The sequence below is a fragment of the Chiloscyllium plagiosum genome, unplaced genomic scaffold (assembly GCF_037043375.1).
Source record: "Chiloscyllium plagiosum isolate Xiang-an unplaced genomic scaffold, Cpla_swu_hap1 HiC_scaffold_50, whole genome shotgun sequence".
NCBI classification, from domain to species: domain Eukaryota; kingdom Metazoa; phylum Chordata; class Chondrichthyes; order Orectolobiformes; family Hemiscylliidae; genus Chiloscyllium; species Chiloscyllium plagiosum.
In genome coordinates this window covers 46612510-46630995 of record NW_028270188.1, presented here as the reverse complement: position 1 = coordinate 46630995, position 18486 = coordinate 46612510, and the positions used below count along the sequence as shown (strand labels likewise).

Below are 18486 nucleotides of genomic sequence, written 5' to 3'. Positions count from 1 at the left end.
TCCACCTGGTGCAATGAAACAGTACAGCAACACAGCACCACATTACTGGGGAGTGACACTGGCCAGGAACATGGGCAGCACACCACTGCCATGTTCCCCACCCTTCATTAACCCCGTCCCCATTAACCACCCTCCTATTCCCCGTCCCCGTTAACCACGCCCCTATTCCCCGTTAACCACGCCCCTATTCCCCGTCCCCGTTAACAACGCCCCTATTCCCCGTCCCCGTTAACCACCCCCCTATTCCCCGTCCCCGTTAACCACCCCCCTATTCCCCGTCCCCGTTAACCACGCCCCTATTTCCCGTCCCAGTTAACCACGCCCCTATTCCCCGTCCCCGTTAACCACGCCCCTATTCCCCGTCCCCATTAACCACGCCCCTATTCCCCGTACCCATTAACCACCCTCCTATTCCCCGTCCCCATTAACCACCCTCCTATTCCCCGTCCCCATTAACCACCCTCCTATTCCCCGTCACCATTAACCACGCCCCTATGCACCGTCCCCGTTAACCACGCCCCTATTCCCCGTTAACCACGCCCCTATTCCCCGTACCCATTAACCACCCCCCTATTCCCCGTCCCCATTAACCACGCCCCAATTCCCCGTCCCCATTAACCACCCCCCCAATTCCCCGTCCCCGTTAAACACCCTCCTATTCCCCGTCCCCATTAACCACGCCCCTATTCCCCGTCCCCATTAACCACCCTCCTATTCCCCGTCCCCATTAACCACACTCCTATTCCCCGTCCCCGTTAACCACCCTCCTATTCCCCGTCCCCGTTAACCACCCTCCTATTCCCCGTCCCCGTTAACCACGCCCCTATTCCCCGTCCCCATTAACCACGCACCTATTCCCCGTCCCCGTTAACCACCCCCCTATTCCCCGTCCCCGTTAACCACGCCCCTATTCCCCGTCCCCGTTAACCACCCCCCTATTCCCCGTCCCCGTTAACCACCCCCCTATTCCCCGTCCCCGTTAACCACCCCCCTATTCCCCGTCCCCGTTAACCATCCCCCTATTCCCCGTCCCCATTAACCACGCCCCTACTCCCCGTCCCCATTAACCACGCCCCATTCCCCGTCCCCGTTAACCACGCCCCTATTCCCCGTCCCCGTTAACCACGCCCCTATTCCCCGTCCCCGTTAACTACCCTCCTATTCCCCGTCCCCGTTAACCACGCCCCTATTCCCCGTCCCCGTTAACCACGCCCCTATTCCCCGTCCCCGTTAACGACGCCCCTATTCCCCGTCCCCTTTAACCACGCTCCTATTCCCCGTCCCCAGTAACCACGCTCCGATTCCCCATCCCCGTTAACCACCCTCCTATTCCCCGTCCCCGTTAACCACCCTCCTATTCCCCGTCCCCATTAACCACGCCCCTATTCCCCGTCCCCTTTAACCACGCTCCTATTCCCCGTCCCCGTTAACCACCCTCCTATTCCCCGTCCCCGTTAACCACGCCCCTATTCCCGGTCCCCTTTAACCACGCCCCTATTCCCCGTCCCCTTTAACCACGCTCCTATTCCCCGTCCCCGTTAACCACCCTCCTATTCCCCGTCCCCTTTAACCACGCTCCTATTCCCCGTCCCCGTTAACCACCCTCCTATTCCCCGTCCCCGTTAACCACGCCCCTATTCCCCGTCCCCATTAACCACGCCCCTATTCCCCGTCCCCATTAACCACCCTCCGATTCCCCGTCCCCGTTAACCACGCCCCTATTCCCCGTCCCCGTTAACCACGCCCCTATTCCCCGTCCCCGTTAACCACCCTCCTATTCCCCGTCCCCAGTAACCACGCTCCGATTCCCCATCCCCGTTAACCACGCCCCTATTCCCCGTCCCCGTTAACCACCCCCCTATTCCCCGTCCCTGTTAACCACGCCCCTATTCCCCGTCCCCGTTAACCACGCCCCTATTCCCCGTCCCCGTTAACCACCCTCCTATTCCCCGTCCCCATTAACCACGCCCCTATTCCCCGTCCCCATTAACCACGCCCCATTCCCCGTCCCCATTAACCACGCCCCTATTCCCCGTCCCCATTAACCAAGCCCCTATTCCCCGTCCCCTTTAACCACGCTCCTATTCCCCGTCCCCGTTAACCACCCTCCTATTCCCCGTCCCCGTTAACCACCCTCCTATTCCCCGTCCCCGTTAACCACGCCCCTATTCCCCGTCCCTGTTAACCACCCTCCTATTCCCTGTCCCCGTTAACCACGCCCCTATTCCGTCCCCGTTAACCACGCCCCTATTCCCCGTCCCCGTTAACCACCCTCCTATTCCCCGTCCCCGTTAACCACGCCCCTATTCCCCGTCCCCGTTAACCACCCTCCTATTCCCCGTCCCCGTTAACCACGCCCCTATTCCCCGTCCCCGTTAACCACGCCCCTATTCCCCGTCCCTGTTAACCACGCCCCTATTCCCCGTCCCCATTAACCACGCCCCTATTCCCCGTCCCCGTTAACCACGCCCCCATTCCCCGTCCCCATTAACCACGCCCCTATTCCCGGTCCCCGTTAACCACGCCCCTATACCCCGTCCCCGTTAACCACCCTCCTATTCCCCGTCCCCATTAACCACGCCCCTATTCCCCGTCCCCGTTAACCACGCCCCTATACCCCGTCCCCGTTAACCACCCTCCTATTCCCCGTCCCCGTTAACCACGCCCCTATTCCCCGTCCCCGTTAACCACCCTCCTATTCCCCGTCCCCGTTAACCACCCCCCTATTCCCCGTCCCCATTAACCACCCCCCTATTCCCCGTCCCCGTTAACCACGCCCCTATTCCCCGTCCCCGTTAACCACGCCCCTATTCCCCGTCCCCATTAACCACGCCCCTATTCCCCGTCCCCTTTAACCACGCCCCTATTCCCCGTCCCCGTTAACCACGCCCCTATTCCCCGTCCCCATTAACCACGCCCCTATTCCCCGTCCCCGTTAACCACGCCCCTATTCCCCGTCCCCTTTAACCACGCTCCTATTCCCCGTCCCCGTTAACCACGCCCCTATTCCTCGTCCCCGTTAACCACGCCCCTATTCCCTGTCCCCATTAACCACGCCCCTATTCCCCGTCCCTGTTAACCACGCCCCTATTCCCCGTCCCCATTAACCACGCCCCTATTCCATGTCCCCATTAACCACGCCCCTATTCCCCGTCCCTGTTAACCACGCCCCATTCCCTGTCCCCATTAACCACGCCCCTATTCCCCGTCCCTGTTAACCACGCCCCTATTCCCCGTCCCCATTAACCACGCCCCTATTCCCCGTCCCTGTTAACCACGCCCCCATTCCCCGTCCCCATTAACCACGCCCCTATTCCCCGTCCCTGTTAACCACCCTCCTATTCCCCGTCCCCGTTAACCACGCCCCTATTCCCAGTCCCCATTAACCACACTCCTATTCCCCGTCCCCATGAACCAGACTCCTATTCCCCGTCCCCATTAACCACACTCCTATTCCCCGTCCCCATTAACCACCCTCCTATTCCCCGTCCATGTTAACCACGCCCCTATTCCCCGTCCCCGTTAACCACGCCCCTATTCCCCGTCCCTGTTAACCACCCTCCTATTCCCCGTCCCCGTTAACCACCCTCCTATTCCCCGTCCCCGTTAACCATGCCCCTATTCCCCGTCCCCATTAACCACCCCCCTATTCCCCGTCCCCATTAACCACGCCCCTATTCCCCGTCCCCATTAACCACACTCCTATTCCCCGTCCCCGTTAACCACGACCCTATTCCCCGTCCCCATTAACCACCCTCCTATTTCCCGTCCCCGTTAACCACGCCCCTATTCCCCGTCCCCATTAACCACGCCCCTATTCCCCGTCCCCATTAACCACCCTCCTATTCCCCGTCCCCGTTAACCACGCCCCTATTCCCCGTCCCCTTTAACCACGCTCCTATTCCCCGTCCCCGTTAACCACCCTCCTATTCCCCGTCCCCGTTAACCACCCCCCTATTCCCCGTCCCCGTTAACCACGCCCCTATTCCCCGTCCCCGTTAACCACGCCCCTATTCCCCGTCCCCGTTAACCACGCTCCTATTCCCCGTCCCCGTTAACCACGCCCCTATTCCTCGTCCCCGTTAACCACGCCCCTATTCCCTGTCCCCATTAACCACGCCCCTATTCCCCGTCCCTGTTAACCACGCCCCTATTCCCCGTCCCCATTAACCACGCCCCTATTCCCTGTCCCCATTAACCACGCCCCTATTCCCCGTCCCTGTTAACCACGCCCCATTCCCTGTCCCCATTAACCACGCCCCTATTCCCCGTCCCTGTTAACCACGCCCCTATTCCCCGTCCCCATTAACCACGCCCCTATTCCCCGTCCCTGTTAACCACGCCCCCATTCCCCGTCCCCATTAACCACGCCCCTATTCCCCGTCCCTGTTAACCACCCTCCTATTCCCCGTCCCCGTTAACCACGCCCCTATTCCCCGTCCCCATTAACCACACTCCTATTCCCCGTCCCCATGAACCAGACTCTTATTCCCCGTCCCCATTAACCACACTCCTATTCCCCGTCCCCATTAACCACCCTCCTATTCCCCGTCCATGTTAACCACGCCCCTATTCCCCGTCCCCGTTAACCACGCCCCTATTCCCCGTCCCCGTTAATCACGCCCCTATTCCCCGTCCCTGTTAACCACCCTCCTATTCCCCGTCCCCGTTAACCATGCCCCTATTCCCCGTCCCCATTAACCACCCCCCTATTCCCCGTCCCCATTAACCACGCCCCTATTCCCCGTCCCCATTAACCACACTCCTATTCCCCGTCCCCGTTAACCACGACCCTATTCCCCGTCCCCATTAACCACCCTCCTATTTCCCGTCCCCGTTAACCACGCCCCTATTCCCCGTCCCCATTAACCACGCCCCTATTCCCCGTCCCCATTAACCACCCTCCTATTCCCCGTCCCCGTTAACCACGCCCCTATTCCCCGTCCCCATTAACCACCCTCCTATTCCCCGTCCCCATTCACCACGCCCCTATTTCCCGTCCACGTTAACCACGCCCCTATTCCCCGTCCCCATTAACCACGCCCTTATTCCCCGTCCCCATTAACCACGCCCCTATTCCCCGTCCCCGTTAACCACCCTCCTATTCCCCGTCCCCGTTAACCACCCTCCTATTCCCCGTCCCCGTTAACCACGCCCCTATTCCCCGTCCCCATTAACCACGCCCCTATTCCCCGTCCCCATTAACCACCCTCCTATTCCCCGTCCCCGTTAACCATGCCCCTATTTTCCGTCCCCATTAACCACGCCCCTATTCCCCGTCCCCATTAACCACGCCCCTATTCCTCGTCCCCATTAACCACCCTCCTATTCCCCGTCCCCGTTAACCACGCCCCTATTCCCCGTCCCCATTAACCACGCCCCTATTTCCCGTCCCCATTAACCACCCTCCTATTCCCCGTCCCCGTTAACCACGCCCCTATTTTCCGTCCCCATTAACCACCCTCCTATTCCCCGTCCCCGTTAACCACCCTCCTATTCCCCGTCCCCGTTAATCACCCTCCTATTCCCCGTCCCCGTTAACCACCCTCCTATTCCCCGTCCCTGTTAACCACGCCCCTATTCCTCGTCCCCATTAACCACCCTCCGATTCCCCGTCCCCGTTAACCACGTCCCTATTCCCCGTCCCAGTTAACCACGCCCCTATTCCTTGTCCCCATTAGCCACGCCCCTATTCCCCGTCCCCGTTAACCACCCTCCGATTCCCCGTCCCCGTTAACCACGCCCCTATTCCCCGTCCCCGTTAACCACGCCCCTATTCCCCATCCCCATTAAGCACCCTCCTATTCCCCGTCCCCGTTAACCACCCCCCTATTCCCCGTCCCCGTTAACCACGACCCTATTCCCCGTCCCCTTTAACCACGCTCCTATTCCCCATCCCCATTAGCCACGCCCCTATTCCCCGTCCCCGTTAACCACCCTCCGATTCCCCGTCCCCGTTAACCACGTCCCTATTCCCCGTCCCAGTTAACCACGCCCCTATTCCCCGTCCCCGTTAACCACCCTCCGATTCCCCGTCCCCGTTAAACACGCCCCTATTCCCCGTCCCCGTTAACCACGCCCCTATTCCCCATCCCCATTAAGCACCCTCCTATTCCCCGTACCCGTTAACCACCCCCCTATTCCCCGTCCCCGTTAACCACGCTCCTATTCCCCGTCCCCATTAACCACGCCCCTATTCCCCATCCCCATTAACCACGCTCCTATTCCCCATCCCCGTTAACCACGCTCCTATTCCCCGTCCCCGTTAACCACGCCCCTATTCCTCGTCCCCGTTAACCACGCCCCTATTCCCTGTCCCCATTAACCACGCCCCTATTCCCCGTCCCTGTTAACCACGCCCCTATTCCCCGTCCCCATTAACCACGCCCCTATTCCCTGTCCCCATTAACCACGCCCCTATTCCCCGTCCCTGTTAACCACGCCCCATTCCCTGTCCCCATTAACCACGCCCCTATTCCCCGTCCCTGTTAACCACGCCCCTATTCCCCGTCCCCATTAACCACGCCCCTATTCCCCGTCCCTGTTAACCACGCCCCCATTCCCCGTCCCCATTAACCACGCCCCTATTCCCCGTCCCTGTTAACCACCCTCCTATTCCCCGTCCCCGTTAACCACGCCCCTATTCCCCGTCCCCATTAACCACACTCCTATTCCCCGTCCCCATGAACCAGACTCTTATTCCCCGTCCCCATTAACCACACTCCTATTCCCCGTCCCCATTAACCACCCTCCTATTCCCCGTCCATGTTAACCACGCCCCTATTCCCCGTCCCCGTTAACCACGCCCCTATTCCCCGTCCCCGTTAATCACGCCCCTATTCCCCGTCCCTGTTAACCACCCTCCTATTCCCCGTCCCCGTTAACCATGCCCCTATTCCCCGTCCCCATTAACCACCCCCCTATTCCCCGTCCCCATTAACCACGCCCCTATTCCCCGTCCCCATTAACCACACTCCTATTCCCCGTCCCCGTTAACCACGACCCTATTCCCCGTCCCCATTAACCACCCTCCTATTTCCCGTCCCCGTTAACCACGCCCCTATTCCCCGTCCCCATTAACCACGCCCCTATTCCCCGTCCCCATTAACCACCCTCCTATTCCCCGTCCCCGTTAACCACGCCCCTATTCCCCGTCCCCATTAACCACCCTCCTATTCCCCGTCCCCATTCACCACGCCCCTATTTCCCGTCCACGTTAACCACGCCCCTATTCCCCGTCCCCATTAACCACGCCCTTATTCCCCGTCCCCATTAACCACGCCCCTATTCCCCGTCCCCGTTAACCACCCTCCTATTCCCCGTCCCCGTTAACCACCCTCCTATTCCCCGTCCCCGTTAACCACGCCCCTATTCCCCGTCCCCATTAACCACGCCCCTATTCCCCGTCCCCATTAACCACCCTCCTATTCCCCGTCCCCGTTAACCATGCCCCTATTTTCCGTCCCCATTAACCACGCCCCTATTCCCCGTCCCCATTAACCACGCCCCTATTCCTCGTCCCCATTAACCACCCTCCTATTCCCCGTCCCCGTTAACCACGCCCCTATTCCCCGTCCCCATTAACCACGCCCCTATTTCCCGTCCCCATTAACCACCCTCCTATTCCCCGTCCCCGTTAACCACGCCCCTATTTTCCGTCCCCATTAACCACCCTCCTATTCCCCGTCCCCGTTAACCACCCTCCTATTCCCCGTCCCCGTTAATCACCCTCCTATTCCCCGTCCCCGTTAACCACCCTCCTATTCCCCGTCCCTGTTAACCACGCCCCTATTCCTCGTCCCCATTAACCACCCTCCGATTCCCCGTCCCCGTTAACCACGTCCCTATTCCCCGTCCCAGTTAACCACGCCCCTATTCCTTGTCCCCATTAGCCACGCCCCTATTCCCCGTCCCCGTTAACCACCCTCCGATTCCCCGTCCCCGTTAACCACGCCCCTATTCCCCGTCCCCGTTAACCACGCCCCTATTCCCCATCCCCATTAAGCACCCTCCTATTCCCCGTCCCCGTTAACCACCCCCCTATTCCCCGTCCCCGTTAACCACGACCCTATTCCCCGTCCCCTTTAACCACGCTCCTATTCCCCATCCCCATTAGCCACGCCCCTATTCCCCGTCCCCGTTAACCACCCTCCGATTCCCCGTCCCCGTTAACCACGTCCCTATTCCCCGTCCCAGTTAACCACGCCCCTATTCCCCGTCCCCGTTAACCACCCTCCGATTCCCCGTCCCCGTTAAACACGCCCCTATTCCCCGTCCCCGTTAACCACGCCCCTATTCCCCATCCCCATTAAGCACCCTCCTATTCCCCGTACCCGTTAACCACCCCCCTATTCCCCGTCCCCGTTAACCACGCTCCTATTCCCCGTCCCCATTAACCACGCCCCTATTCCCCATCCCCATTAACCACGCTCCTATTCCCCATCCCCGTTAACCACGCTCCTATTCCCCGTCCCCGTTAACCACCCCCCTATTCCCCGTCCCCGTTAACCACGCCCCTATTCCCCGTCCCCTTTAACCACGCTCCTATTCCCCATCCCCGTTAACCACCCTCCTATTCCCCGTCCCCATTAACCACCCCCCTATTCCCCGTCCCCGTTAACCACGCCCCTATTCCCCGTCCCCTTTAACCACGCTCCTATTCCCCGTCCCCATTAACCACGCTCCGATTCCCCATCCCCGTTAACCACGCCCCTATTCCCCGTCCCCGTTAACCACGCTCCTATTTCCGGTCCCCGTTAACCACCCTCCGATTCCCCGTCCCCATTAACCACGCCCCTATTCCCCGTCCCCATTATCCACGCCACATTCCCCGTCCCCGTTAACCACCCCCCTATTCCCCGTCCCCGTTAACCACGCCCCTATACCCCGTCCCCGTTAACCACGCCCCTATTCCCCGTCCCCATTAACCACGCCCCTATTCCCCGTCCCTGTTAACCACGCTCCTATTCCCCGTCCCCATTAACCACGCCCCTATTCCCCGTCCCTGTTAACCACGCTCCTATTCCCCGTCCCCATTAACCACACCCCTATTCCCCATCCACATTAACCACGCCCCTATTCCCCGTCCCCGTTAACCACGCCCCTATTCCCCGTCCCCGTTAACCACCCTCCTATTCCCCGTCCCCGTTAACCACGCCCCTATTCCCCGTCCCCATTAACCACCCTCCTATTCCCATTCCCCGTTAACCACCCCCCTATTCCCCGTCCCCATTAACCACGCCCCTATTCCCCGTCCCCATTAACCACCCTCCTATTCCCCGTTACTGTTAACCACGCCCCTATTCCCCGTTAACCACGCCCCTATTCCCCGTCCCCTTTAACCACGCCCCTATTCCCCGTCCCCGTTAACCACGCCCCTATTCCCCGTCCCCGTTAAGCACGCCCCTATTCCCCGTCCCCGTTAACCACGCCCCTATTGCCCGTCCCCATTAACCACCCCCCTATTCCCCGTCCCCGTTAACCACGCCCCTATTCCCCATCCCCATTAACCACCCCCCTATTCCCCGTCCCCGTTAACCACGCCCCTATTCCCCATCCCCATTAACCACCCTCCTATTCCCCGTCCCCGTTAACCACGCCCCTATTCCCCGTCCCCATTAACCACCCACCTATTCCCCGTCCCCGTTAACCACGCTCCTATTCCCCGTCCCCGTTAACCACCCTCCTCTTCCCCGTCCCCTTTAACCACGCTCCGATTCCCCATCCCCGTTAACCACGCCCCTATTCCCCGTCCCCATTAACCACCCTCCTATTCCCCGTCCCCGTTAACCACGCTCCTATTCCCCGTCCCCGTTAACCACCCTCCTCTTCCCCGTCCCCTTTAACCACGCTCCGATTCCCCATCCCCGTTAACCACGCCCCTATTCCCCGTCCCCATTAACCACCCTCCTATTCCCCATCCCTGTTAACCACGTCCCTATTCCCCGTCCCCATTAACCACGCCCCTATTCCCCGTCCCCGTTAACCACGCCCCTATTCCCCGTTCCTGTTAACCACGCCCCTATTCCCCGTCCCCATTAACCACGCCCCTATTCCCCGTCCCCATTAACCACCCTCCTATTCCCCGTTCCTGTTAACCACGCCCCTATTCCCCGTCCCTGTTAACCACGCTCCTATTCCCCGTCCCCATTAACCACGCCCCTATTCCCCGTCCCTGTTAACCACGCTCCTATTCCCCGTCCCCATTAACCACACCCCTATTCCCCATCCCCATTAACCACGCCCCTATTCCCCGTCCCCGTTAACCACGCCCCTATTCCCCGTCCCCATTAACCACCCTCCTATTCCCCGTCCCCGTTAACCACGCCCCTATCCCCCGTCCCCATTAACCACCCTCCTATTCCCCGTCCCCGTTAACCACCCCCCTATTCCCCGTCCCCATTAACCACGCCCCTATTCCCCGTCCCCATTAACCACCCTCCTATTCCCCGTTACTGTTAACCACGCCCCTATTCCCCGTCCCCGTTAACCACGCCCCTATTCCCCGTCCCCATTAACCACCCTCCTATTCCCCGTCCCCATTAACCACGCCCCTATTCCCCGTCCCCATTAACCACCCTCCTATTCCCCGTCCCCGTTAACCACGCCCCTATTCCCCGTCCCCGTTAACCACCCTCCTATTCCCCGTCCCCATTAACCACCCTCCTATTCCCCGTCCCCGTTAACCACGCCCCTATTCCCCGTCCCCATTAACCACCCTCCTATTCCCCGTCCCCGTTAACCACGCCCCTATTCCCCGTCCCCGTTCACCACCCTCCTATTCCCCGTCCCCATTAACCACCCTCCTATTCCCCGTCCCCGTTAACCACGCCCCTATTCCCCGTCCCCGTTAACCACCCTCCTATTCCCCGTCCCCATTAACCACCCTCCTATTCCCCGTCCCCGTTAACCACGCCCCTATTCCCCGTCCCCATTAACCACCCTCCTATTCCCCGTCCCCGTTAACCACCCCCCTATTCCCCGTCCCCGTTAACCACGCCCCTATTCCCCGTCCCCATTAACCACCCTCCTATTCCCCGTCCCCGTTAACCACGCCCCTATTCCCCGTCCCCGTTAACCACCCTCCTATTCCCCGTCCCCATTAACCACCCTCCTATTCCCTGTCCCCGTTAACCACGCCCCTATTCCCCGTCCCCGTTAACCACCCTCCTCTTCCCCGTCCCCGTTAACCACGCCCCTATTCCCCGTCCCCATTAACCACGCCCCTATTCCCCGTCCCCATTAACCACACTCCTATTCCCCGTCCCCGTTAACCACGCCCCTATTCCCCGTCCCCGTTAACCACGCCCCTATTCCCCGTCCCCATTAACCACGCCCCTATTCCCCGTCCCCGTTAACCACCCCCCTATTCCCCGTCCCCGTTAACCACGCCCCTATTCCCCGTCCCCATTAACCACGCCCCTATTCACGGTCCCCGTTAACCACGCCCCTATTCCCCGTCCCCGTTAACCACGTCCCTATTCCCCGTCTCCATTAACCATCCTCCGATTCCCCGTCCCCGTTAACCACGCCCCTATTCCCCGTCCCCATTAAACCATGCTCCTATTCCCAGTCACCATTTCCCTCCCTCCCTTAACCCCCTCCCCATTTCCCACACTCACTTAACCCTCTCCCCATTTCCCAACCTCCCTTAACCCTCTCCCCATTTCCCACCCTCCCTTAACCCTCTCCCCATTTCCCACCCTTCCTTAACCCTGTGCCCATTTCCCACCCTCCCTTAACCGCGTCCCCATTTCCCACACTCCCTGAACACCGTCCCCATTTCCCACCCTCCCTTAACCCCCTCCCCATTTCCCACCCTCCCTTAACCCCGTCCCCATTTCCCACCCTCCCTTAACCCCGTCCCCATTTCCCACCCTCCCTTAACCCTCTCCCCATTTCCCACCCTCCCTGAACCCTCTCCCCATTTCCCAAACTGTGTTAACCCTCTCCCCATTTCCCAACCTCCCTTAACCCTCTCCCCATTTCCCACCCTCCCTGAACCCTCTCCCCATTTCCCAAACTGTGTTAACCCTCTCCCCATTTCCCAACCTCCCTTAACCCTCTCCCCATTTCCCAACCTCCCTTAACCCTCACCCCATTTCCCACCCTCCCTTAACCCTGTCCCCATTTCCCACCCTCCCTTAACCCTCTCCCCATTTCCCAACCTCCCTTAACCCTCTCCCCATTTCCCACCCTCCCTTAACCCTCTCCCCATTTCACACCCTCCCTTAACCCCGTCCCCATTTCCCACCCTCCCTTAACCCCCTCCCCATTTCGCACCCTCCCTTGACCCCGTCCCCATTTCCCACCCTCCCTTGACCCCGTCCCCATTTCCCACCCTCCATTAACCCCGTCCCCATTTCCCACCCTCCCTTGACCCCGTCCCCATTTCCCACCCTCCCTTGACCCCGTCCCCATTTCCCACCCTCCCTTGACCCCGTCCCCATTTCCCACCCTCCCTTGACCCCGTCCCCATTTCCCACCCTCCCTTAACCCTCTCCCCATTTCCCACCCTCCCTTAACCCTCTCCCCATTTCCCACCCTCCCTTAACCCCGTCCCCATTTCCCACCCTCCCTGAACCCCGTCCCCATTTCCCACTCTCCCTTAACCCCCTCCCCATTTCCCACTCTCCCTTAACCCTCTCCCCATTTCCCACCCTCCCTTAACCCCGTCCCCATTTCCCACCCTCCCTTAACCCTCTCCCCATTTCCCACCCTCCCTTAACCCTATCCCCATTTCCCACCCTCCCTTAACCCCGTCCCCATTTCCCACCCTCCCTGAACCCCGTCCCCATTTCCCACCCTCCCTGAATCCCGTCCCCATTTCCCACCCTCCCTGAATCCCGTCCCCATTTCCCACCCTCCCTTGACCCCGTCCCCATTTCCCACCCTCCCTTGACCCCATCCCCATTTCCCACCCTCCCTTAACCCTCTCCCCATTTCCCACCCTCCCTTAACCCCGTCCCCATTTCCCACCCTCCCTGAACCCCGTCCCCATTTTGCACCCTCCCTGAACCCCGTCCCCATTTCACACCCTCCCAGAACCCTCTCCCCATTTCCCATCCACCCTTAACCCCGTCCCCATTTCCCACCATCCCTTAACCCCGTCCCCATTTCCCACCCTCCCTTCACCCCGTCCCTATTTCCCACCCTCCCTTAACCCCGTCCCTATTTCCCACCCTCCCTTAACCCTCTCCCCATTTCCCACCCTCCCTGAACCCCGTCCCCATTTCCCACCCTCCCTTAACCCCCTGCCCATTTCCCACCCTCCCTTAACCCCGTCCCCATTTCCCAACCTCCCTGAACCCTCTCCCCATTTCCCACCCTCCCTTAACCCTCTCCCCATTTCCCACCCTCCCTTAACCCCGTCCCCATTTCCCACCCTCCCTGAACCCCGTCCCCATTTCCCACTCTCCCTTAACCCTCTCCCCATTTCCCACCCTCCCTTATCCCTCTCCCCATTTCCCACCCTCCCTTAACCCCGTCCCCATTTCCCACCCTCCCTTAACCCTCTCCCCATTTCCCACCCTCCCTTAACCCTATCCCCATTTCCCACCCTCCCTTAACCCCGTCCCCATTTCCCACCCTCCCTGAACCCCGTCCCCATTTCCCACCCTCCCTGAATCCCGTCCCCATTTCCCACCCTCCCTTGACCCCGTCCCCATTTCCCACCCTCCCTTGACCCCATCCCCATTTCCCACCCTCCCTTAACCCTCTCCCCATTTCCCACCCTCCCTTAACCCCGTCCCCATTTCCCACCCTCCCTGAACCCCGTCCCCATTTTGCACCCTCCCTGAACCCCGTCCCCATTTCACACCCTCCCAGAACCCTCTCCCCATTTCCCATCCACCCTTAACCCCGTCCCCATTTCCCACCATCCCTTAACCCCGTCCCCATTTCCCACCCTCCCTTCACCCCGTCCCTATTTCCCACCCTCCCTTAACCCCGTCCCTATTTCCCACCCTCCCTTAACCCTCTCCCCATTTCCCACCCTCCCTGAACCCCGTCCCCATTTCCCACCCTCCCTTAACCCCCTGCCCATTTCCCACCCTCCCTTAACCCCGTCCCCATTTCCCAACCTCCCTGAACCCTCTCCCCATTTCCCACCCTCCCTTAACCCTCTCCCCATTTCCCACCCTCCCTTAACCCCGTCCCCATTTCCCACCCTCCCTGAACCCCGTCCCCATTTCCCACTCTCCCTTAACCCTCTCCCCATTTCCCACCCTCCCTTAACCCTCTCCCCATTTCCCACCCTCCCTTAACCCCGTCCCCATTTCCCACCCTCCCTTAACCCTCTCCCCATTTCCCACCCTCCCTTAACCCTATCCCCATTTCCCACCCTCCCTTAACCCCGTCCCCATTTCCCACCCTCCCTGAACCCCGTCCCCATTTCCCACCCTCCCTGAATCCCGTCCCCATTTCCCACCCTCCCTTGACCCCGTCCCCATTTCCCACCCTCACTTGACCCCATCCCCATTTCCCACCCTCCCTTGACCCCATCCCCATTTCCCTCCCTCCCTTAACCCTCTCCCCATTTCCCACCCTCCCTTAACCCCATCCCCATTTCCCACCCTCCCTGAACCCCGTCCCCATTTTGCACCCTCCCTTAACCCCGTCCCCATTTCCCACCCTCCCTTAACCCCGTCCCCATTTCCCACCCTCCCTTCACCCCGTCCCTATTTCCCACCCTCCCTTAACCCCGTCCCTATTTCCCACCCTCCCTTAACCCTCTCCCCATTTCCCACCCTCCCTGAACCCCGTCCCCATTTCCCACCCTCCCTTAACCCCCTGTCCATTTCCCACCCTCCCTTAACCCCGTCCCCATTTCCCACCCTCCCTGAACCCCCTCCCCATTTCCCACCCTCCCTTAACCCCGTCCCCATTTCCCACCCTCCCTTAACCCCCTCCCCATTTCCCACCCTCCCTTAACCCTCTCCCCATTTCCCACCCTCCCTTAACCCTCTCCCCATTTCCCACCCTCCCTTAACCCTCTCCCCATTTCCCACCCTCCCTTAACCCCCTCCCCATTTCCCACCCTCCCTTAACCCCGTCCCCATTTCCCAACCTCCCTTAACCCTCTCCCCATTTCCCACCCTCCCTTAACCCTCTCCCCATTTCCCACCCTCCCTTAACCCTCTCCCCATTTCCCACCCTCCCTTAACCCCGTCCCCATTTCCCACCCTCCCTTAACCCCGTCCCCATTTCCCACCCTCCCTTAACCCCGTCCCCATTTCCCACCCTCCCTGAACCCCGTCCCCATTTCCCACCCTCCCTTAACCCCGTCCCCATTTCCCACCCTCCCTTAACCCCGTCCCCATTTCCCACCCTCCCTTAACCCCGTCCCCATTTCCAACCCTCCCTTAACCCCGTCCCCATTTCCCACCCTCCCTTAACCCCGTCCCCATTTCCCACCCTCCCTTAACCTTGTCCCCATTTCCGACCCTGCCTGAACCCCGTCCCCATTTCCCACCTTGACTGAACCCTGTCCCCATTTCCCACCCTCCCTTAACCCCGTCCCCATTTCCCACCCTCCCTTAACCCCGTCCCCATTTCCCACCCTCCCTGAACCCCGTCCCCATTTCCCACCCTCCCTTAACCCCGTCCCCATTTCCCACCCTCCCTTAACCCCGTCCCCATTTCCCACCCTCCCTTAACCCCGTCCCCATTTCCCACCCTCCCTTAACCCCGTCCCCATTTCCCACCCTCCCTTAACCCCGTCCCCATTTCCCACCCTCCCTTAACCCCGTCCCCATTTCCCACCCTCCCTTAACCTTGTCCCCATTTCCGACCCTGCCTGAACCCCGTCCCCATTTCCCACCTTGACTGAACCCTGTCCCCATTTCCCACCCTCCCTTAACCCCGTCCCCATTTCCCACCCTCCCTTAACCTCGTCCCCATTTCCCACCCTCCCTTAACCCCGTCCCCATTTCCCACCCTCCCTTAACCCTGTCCCCATTTCCGACCCTCCCTTAACCCTGTCCCCATTTCCCACCCTGCCTGAACCCCGTCCCCATTTCCCACCCTCCCTTAACCCTGTCCCCATTTCCGACCCTGCCTGAACCCCGTCCCCATTTCCCACCCTCCCTTAACCCTGTCCCCATTTCCGACCCTGCCTGAACCCCGTCCCCATTTCCCACCCTCCCTTAACCCCGTCCCCATTTCCCACCCTCCCTGAACCCCGTCCCCATTTCCCACCCTCCCTTAACCCCGTCCCCATTTCCCACCCTCCCTTAACCCCGTCCCCATTTCCCACCCTCCCTTAACCCTGTCCCCATTTCCCACCCTGCCTGAACCCCGTCCCCATTTCCCACCCTCCCTTAACCCTGTCCCCATTTCCCACCCTGCCTGAACCCCGTGCCATTCTCCTCTCGCTGTTGAAGTACCCCTTTCTCTCCCACCCACTCCCACTGACCTTCATGTCAGCGATGGACTCCACTTTCTGCTGGCCCTTTGCTTTCTTTTTCTGAAAGTCCTCCATCAAGTTCCGAATGTTTGTGCCGATCTCACCAAAGTTCAGGTACATGTTCTGTCGGACAGGAATGGGTATGAGTGCGACGGGAACACAAACTCTCTTCCGAGAGAATACAAAACCTTTCAGCCCAGTCTTACATTTGCATAGAATTCGTCATTCTCAGCGGACAGCACCACTTCCTTCAGCTCCCGGCTGATTCCAGGCACACGGGAAAGATCTATTCGATTGTTGTTGATTCCCAGCAGCTCATGAACCATGGCCTGGTACGTCCACTGCAAAACAAGACAGCACTCAGCAAAGCATTAGGCACAGGGGTCAGCAGCAACCTGTTCATATTGGTGTGTGCTCCTCGGGAACACCTCAGTATTAAAACGTGGTCTCCGGGAACCTGTCGGTATTGAAATGGTGCCCCTGACCCTGTCGGTATTGAAATGGTGACCCTGACCCTGTCGGTATTGAAATGGTGACCCCGGGAACCTGTCGGTATTGAAATGGTGACCCCGGGAACCTGTCGGTATTGAAATGGTGACCCTGACCCTGTCGGTATTGAAATGGTGACCCTGACCCCGTCGGTATTGAAATGGTGACCCCGGGAACCTGTCGGTATTGAAATGGTGACCCCGGGAACCTGTCGGTATTGAAATGGTGACCCCGCGACCCTGTCGGTATTGAAATGGTGACCCTGACCCTGTCGGTATTGAAATGGTGACCCCGGGAACCTGTCGGTATTGAAATGGTGACCCTGACCCTGTCGGTGTTGAAATGGAGACCCTGACACTGTCGGTATTGAAATGGTGACCCCGCGACACTGTCGGTATTGAAATGGTGAGCCTGACCCTGTCGGTATTGAAATGGTGACCCTGACCCCGTCGGTATTGAAATGGTGACCCTGAACCTGTCGGTATTGAAATGGTGACCCTGACCCCGTCGGTATTGAAATGGTGACCCTGAACCTGTCGGTATTGAAATGGTGACCCTGACCCTGTCGGTGTTGAAATGGTGACCCTGACCCCGTCGGTATTGAAATGGTGACCCTGACCCCGTCGGTATTGAAATGGTGACCCTGAACCTGTCGGTATTGAAATGGTGACCCTGACCCTGTCGGTGTTGAAATGGTGACCCTGACCCCGTCGGTATTGAAATGGTGACCCTGACCCCGTCGGTATTGAAATGGTGACCCTGAACCTGTCGGTATTGAAATGGTGACCCTGACCCTGTCGGTGTTGAAATGGTGACCCTGACCCCGTCGGTATTGAAATGGTGACCCTGAACCTGTCGGTATTGAAATGGTGACCCTGAACCTGTCGGTATTGAAATGGTGACCCTGACCCTGTCGGTATTGAAATGGTGACCCTGACCCTGTCGGTATTGAAATGGTGACCCTGACCCCGTCGGTATTGAAATGGTGACCCCGGGAACCTGTCGGTATTGAAATGGTGACCCCGGGAACCTGTCGGTATTGAAATGGTGACCCCGCGACCCTGTCGGTATTGAAATGGTGACCCTGACCCTGTCGGTATTGAAATGGTGACCCCGGGAACCTGTCGGTATTGAAATGGTGACCCTGACCCTGTCGGTGTTGAAATGGAGACCCTGACACTGTCGGTATTGAAATGGTGACCCCGCGACACTGTCGGTATTGAAATGGTGAGCCTGACCCTGTCGGTATTGAAATGGTGACCCTGACCCCGTCGGTATTGAAATGGTGACCCTGAACCTGTCGGTATTGAAATGGTGACCCTGACCCCGTCGGTATTGAAATGGTGACCCTGACCCCGTCGGTATTGAAATGGTGACCCTGAACCTGTCGGTATTGAAATGGTGACCCTGACCCTGAACCTGTCGGTATTGAAATGGTGACCCTGACCCCGTCGGTATTGAAATGGTGACCCTGACCCCGTCGGTATTGAAATGGTGACCCTGACCCCGTCGGTATTGAAATGGTGACCCTGAACCTGTCGGTATTGAAATGGTGACCCTGACCCCGTCGGTATTGAAATGGTGACCCTGAC

The 18486-nt window shown here is 59.4% G+C and overlaps 1 protein-coding gene across 1 annotated transcript in view; it reads right to left on the bottom strand.

The window, feature by feature from the left end:
- The window catches only part of vps45 (vacuolar protein sorting 45 homolog), a 123629-nt gene that overhangs the window by 72274 nt on the left and 32869 nt on the right, over nucleotides 1–18486 (bottom strand). The window contains exons 8-9 of the mRNA XM_087984958.1: nucleotides 16612–16746; nucleotides 16415–16528 (exon numbers count right to left, since the gene is read on the bottom strand). Coding sequence (XP_087841084.1) covers nucleotides 16415–16528; nucleotides 16612–16746 — 249 coding nt within the window. The remainder of the gene's footprint in view (nucleotides 1–16414; nucleotides 16529–16611; nucleotides 16747–18486) is intronic.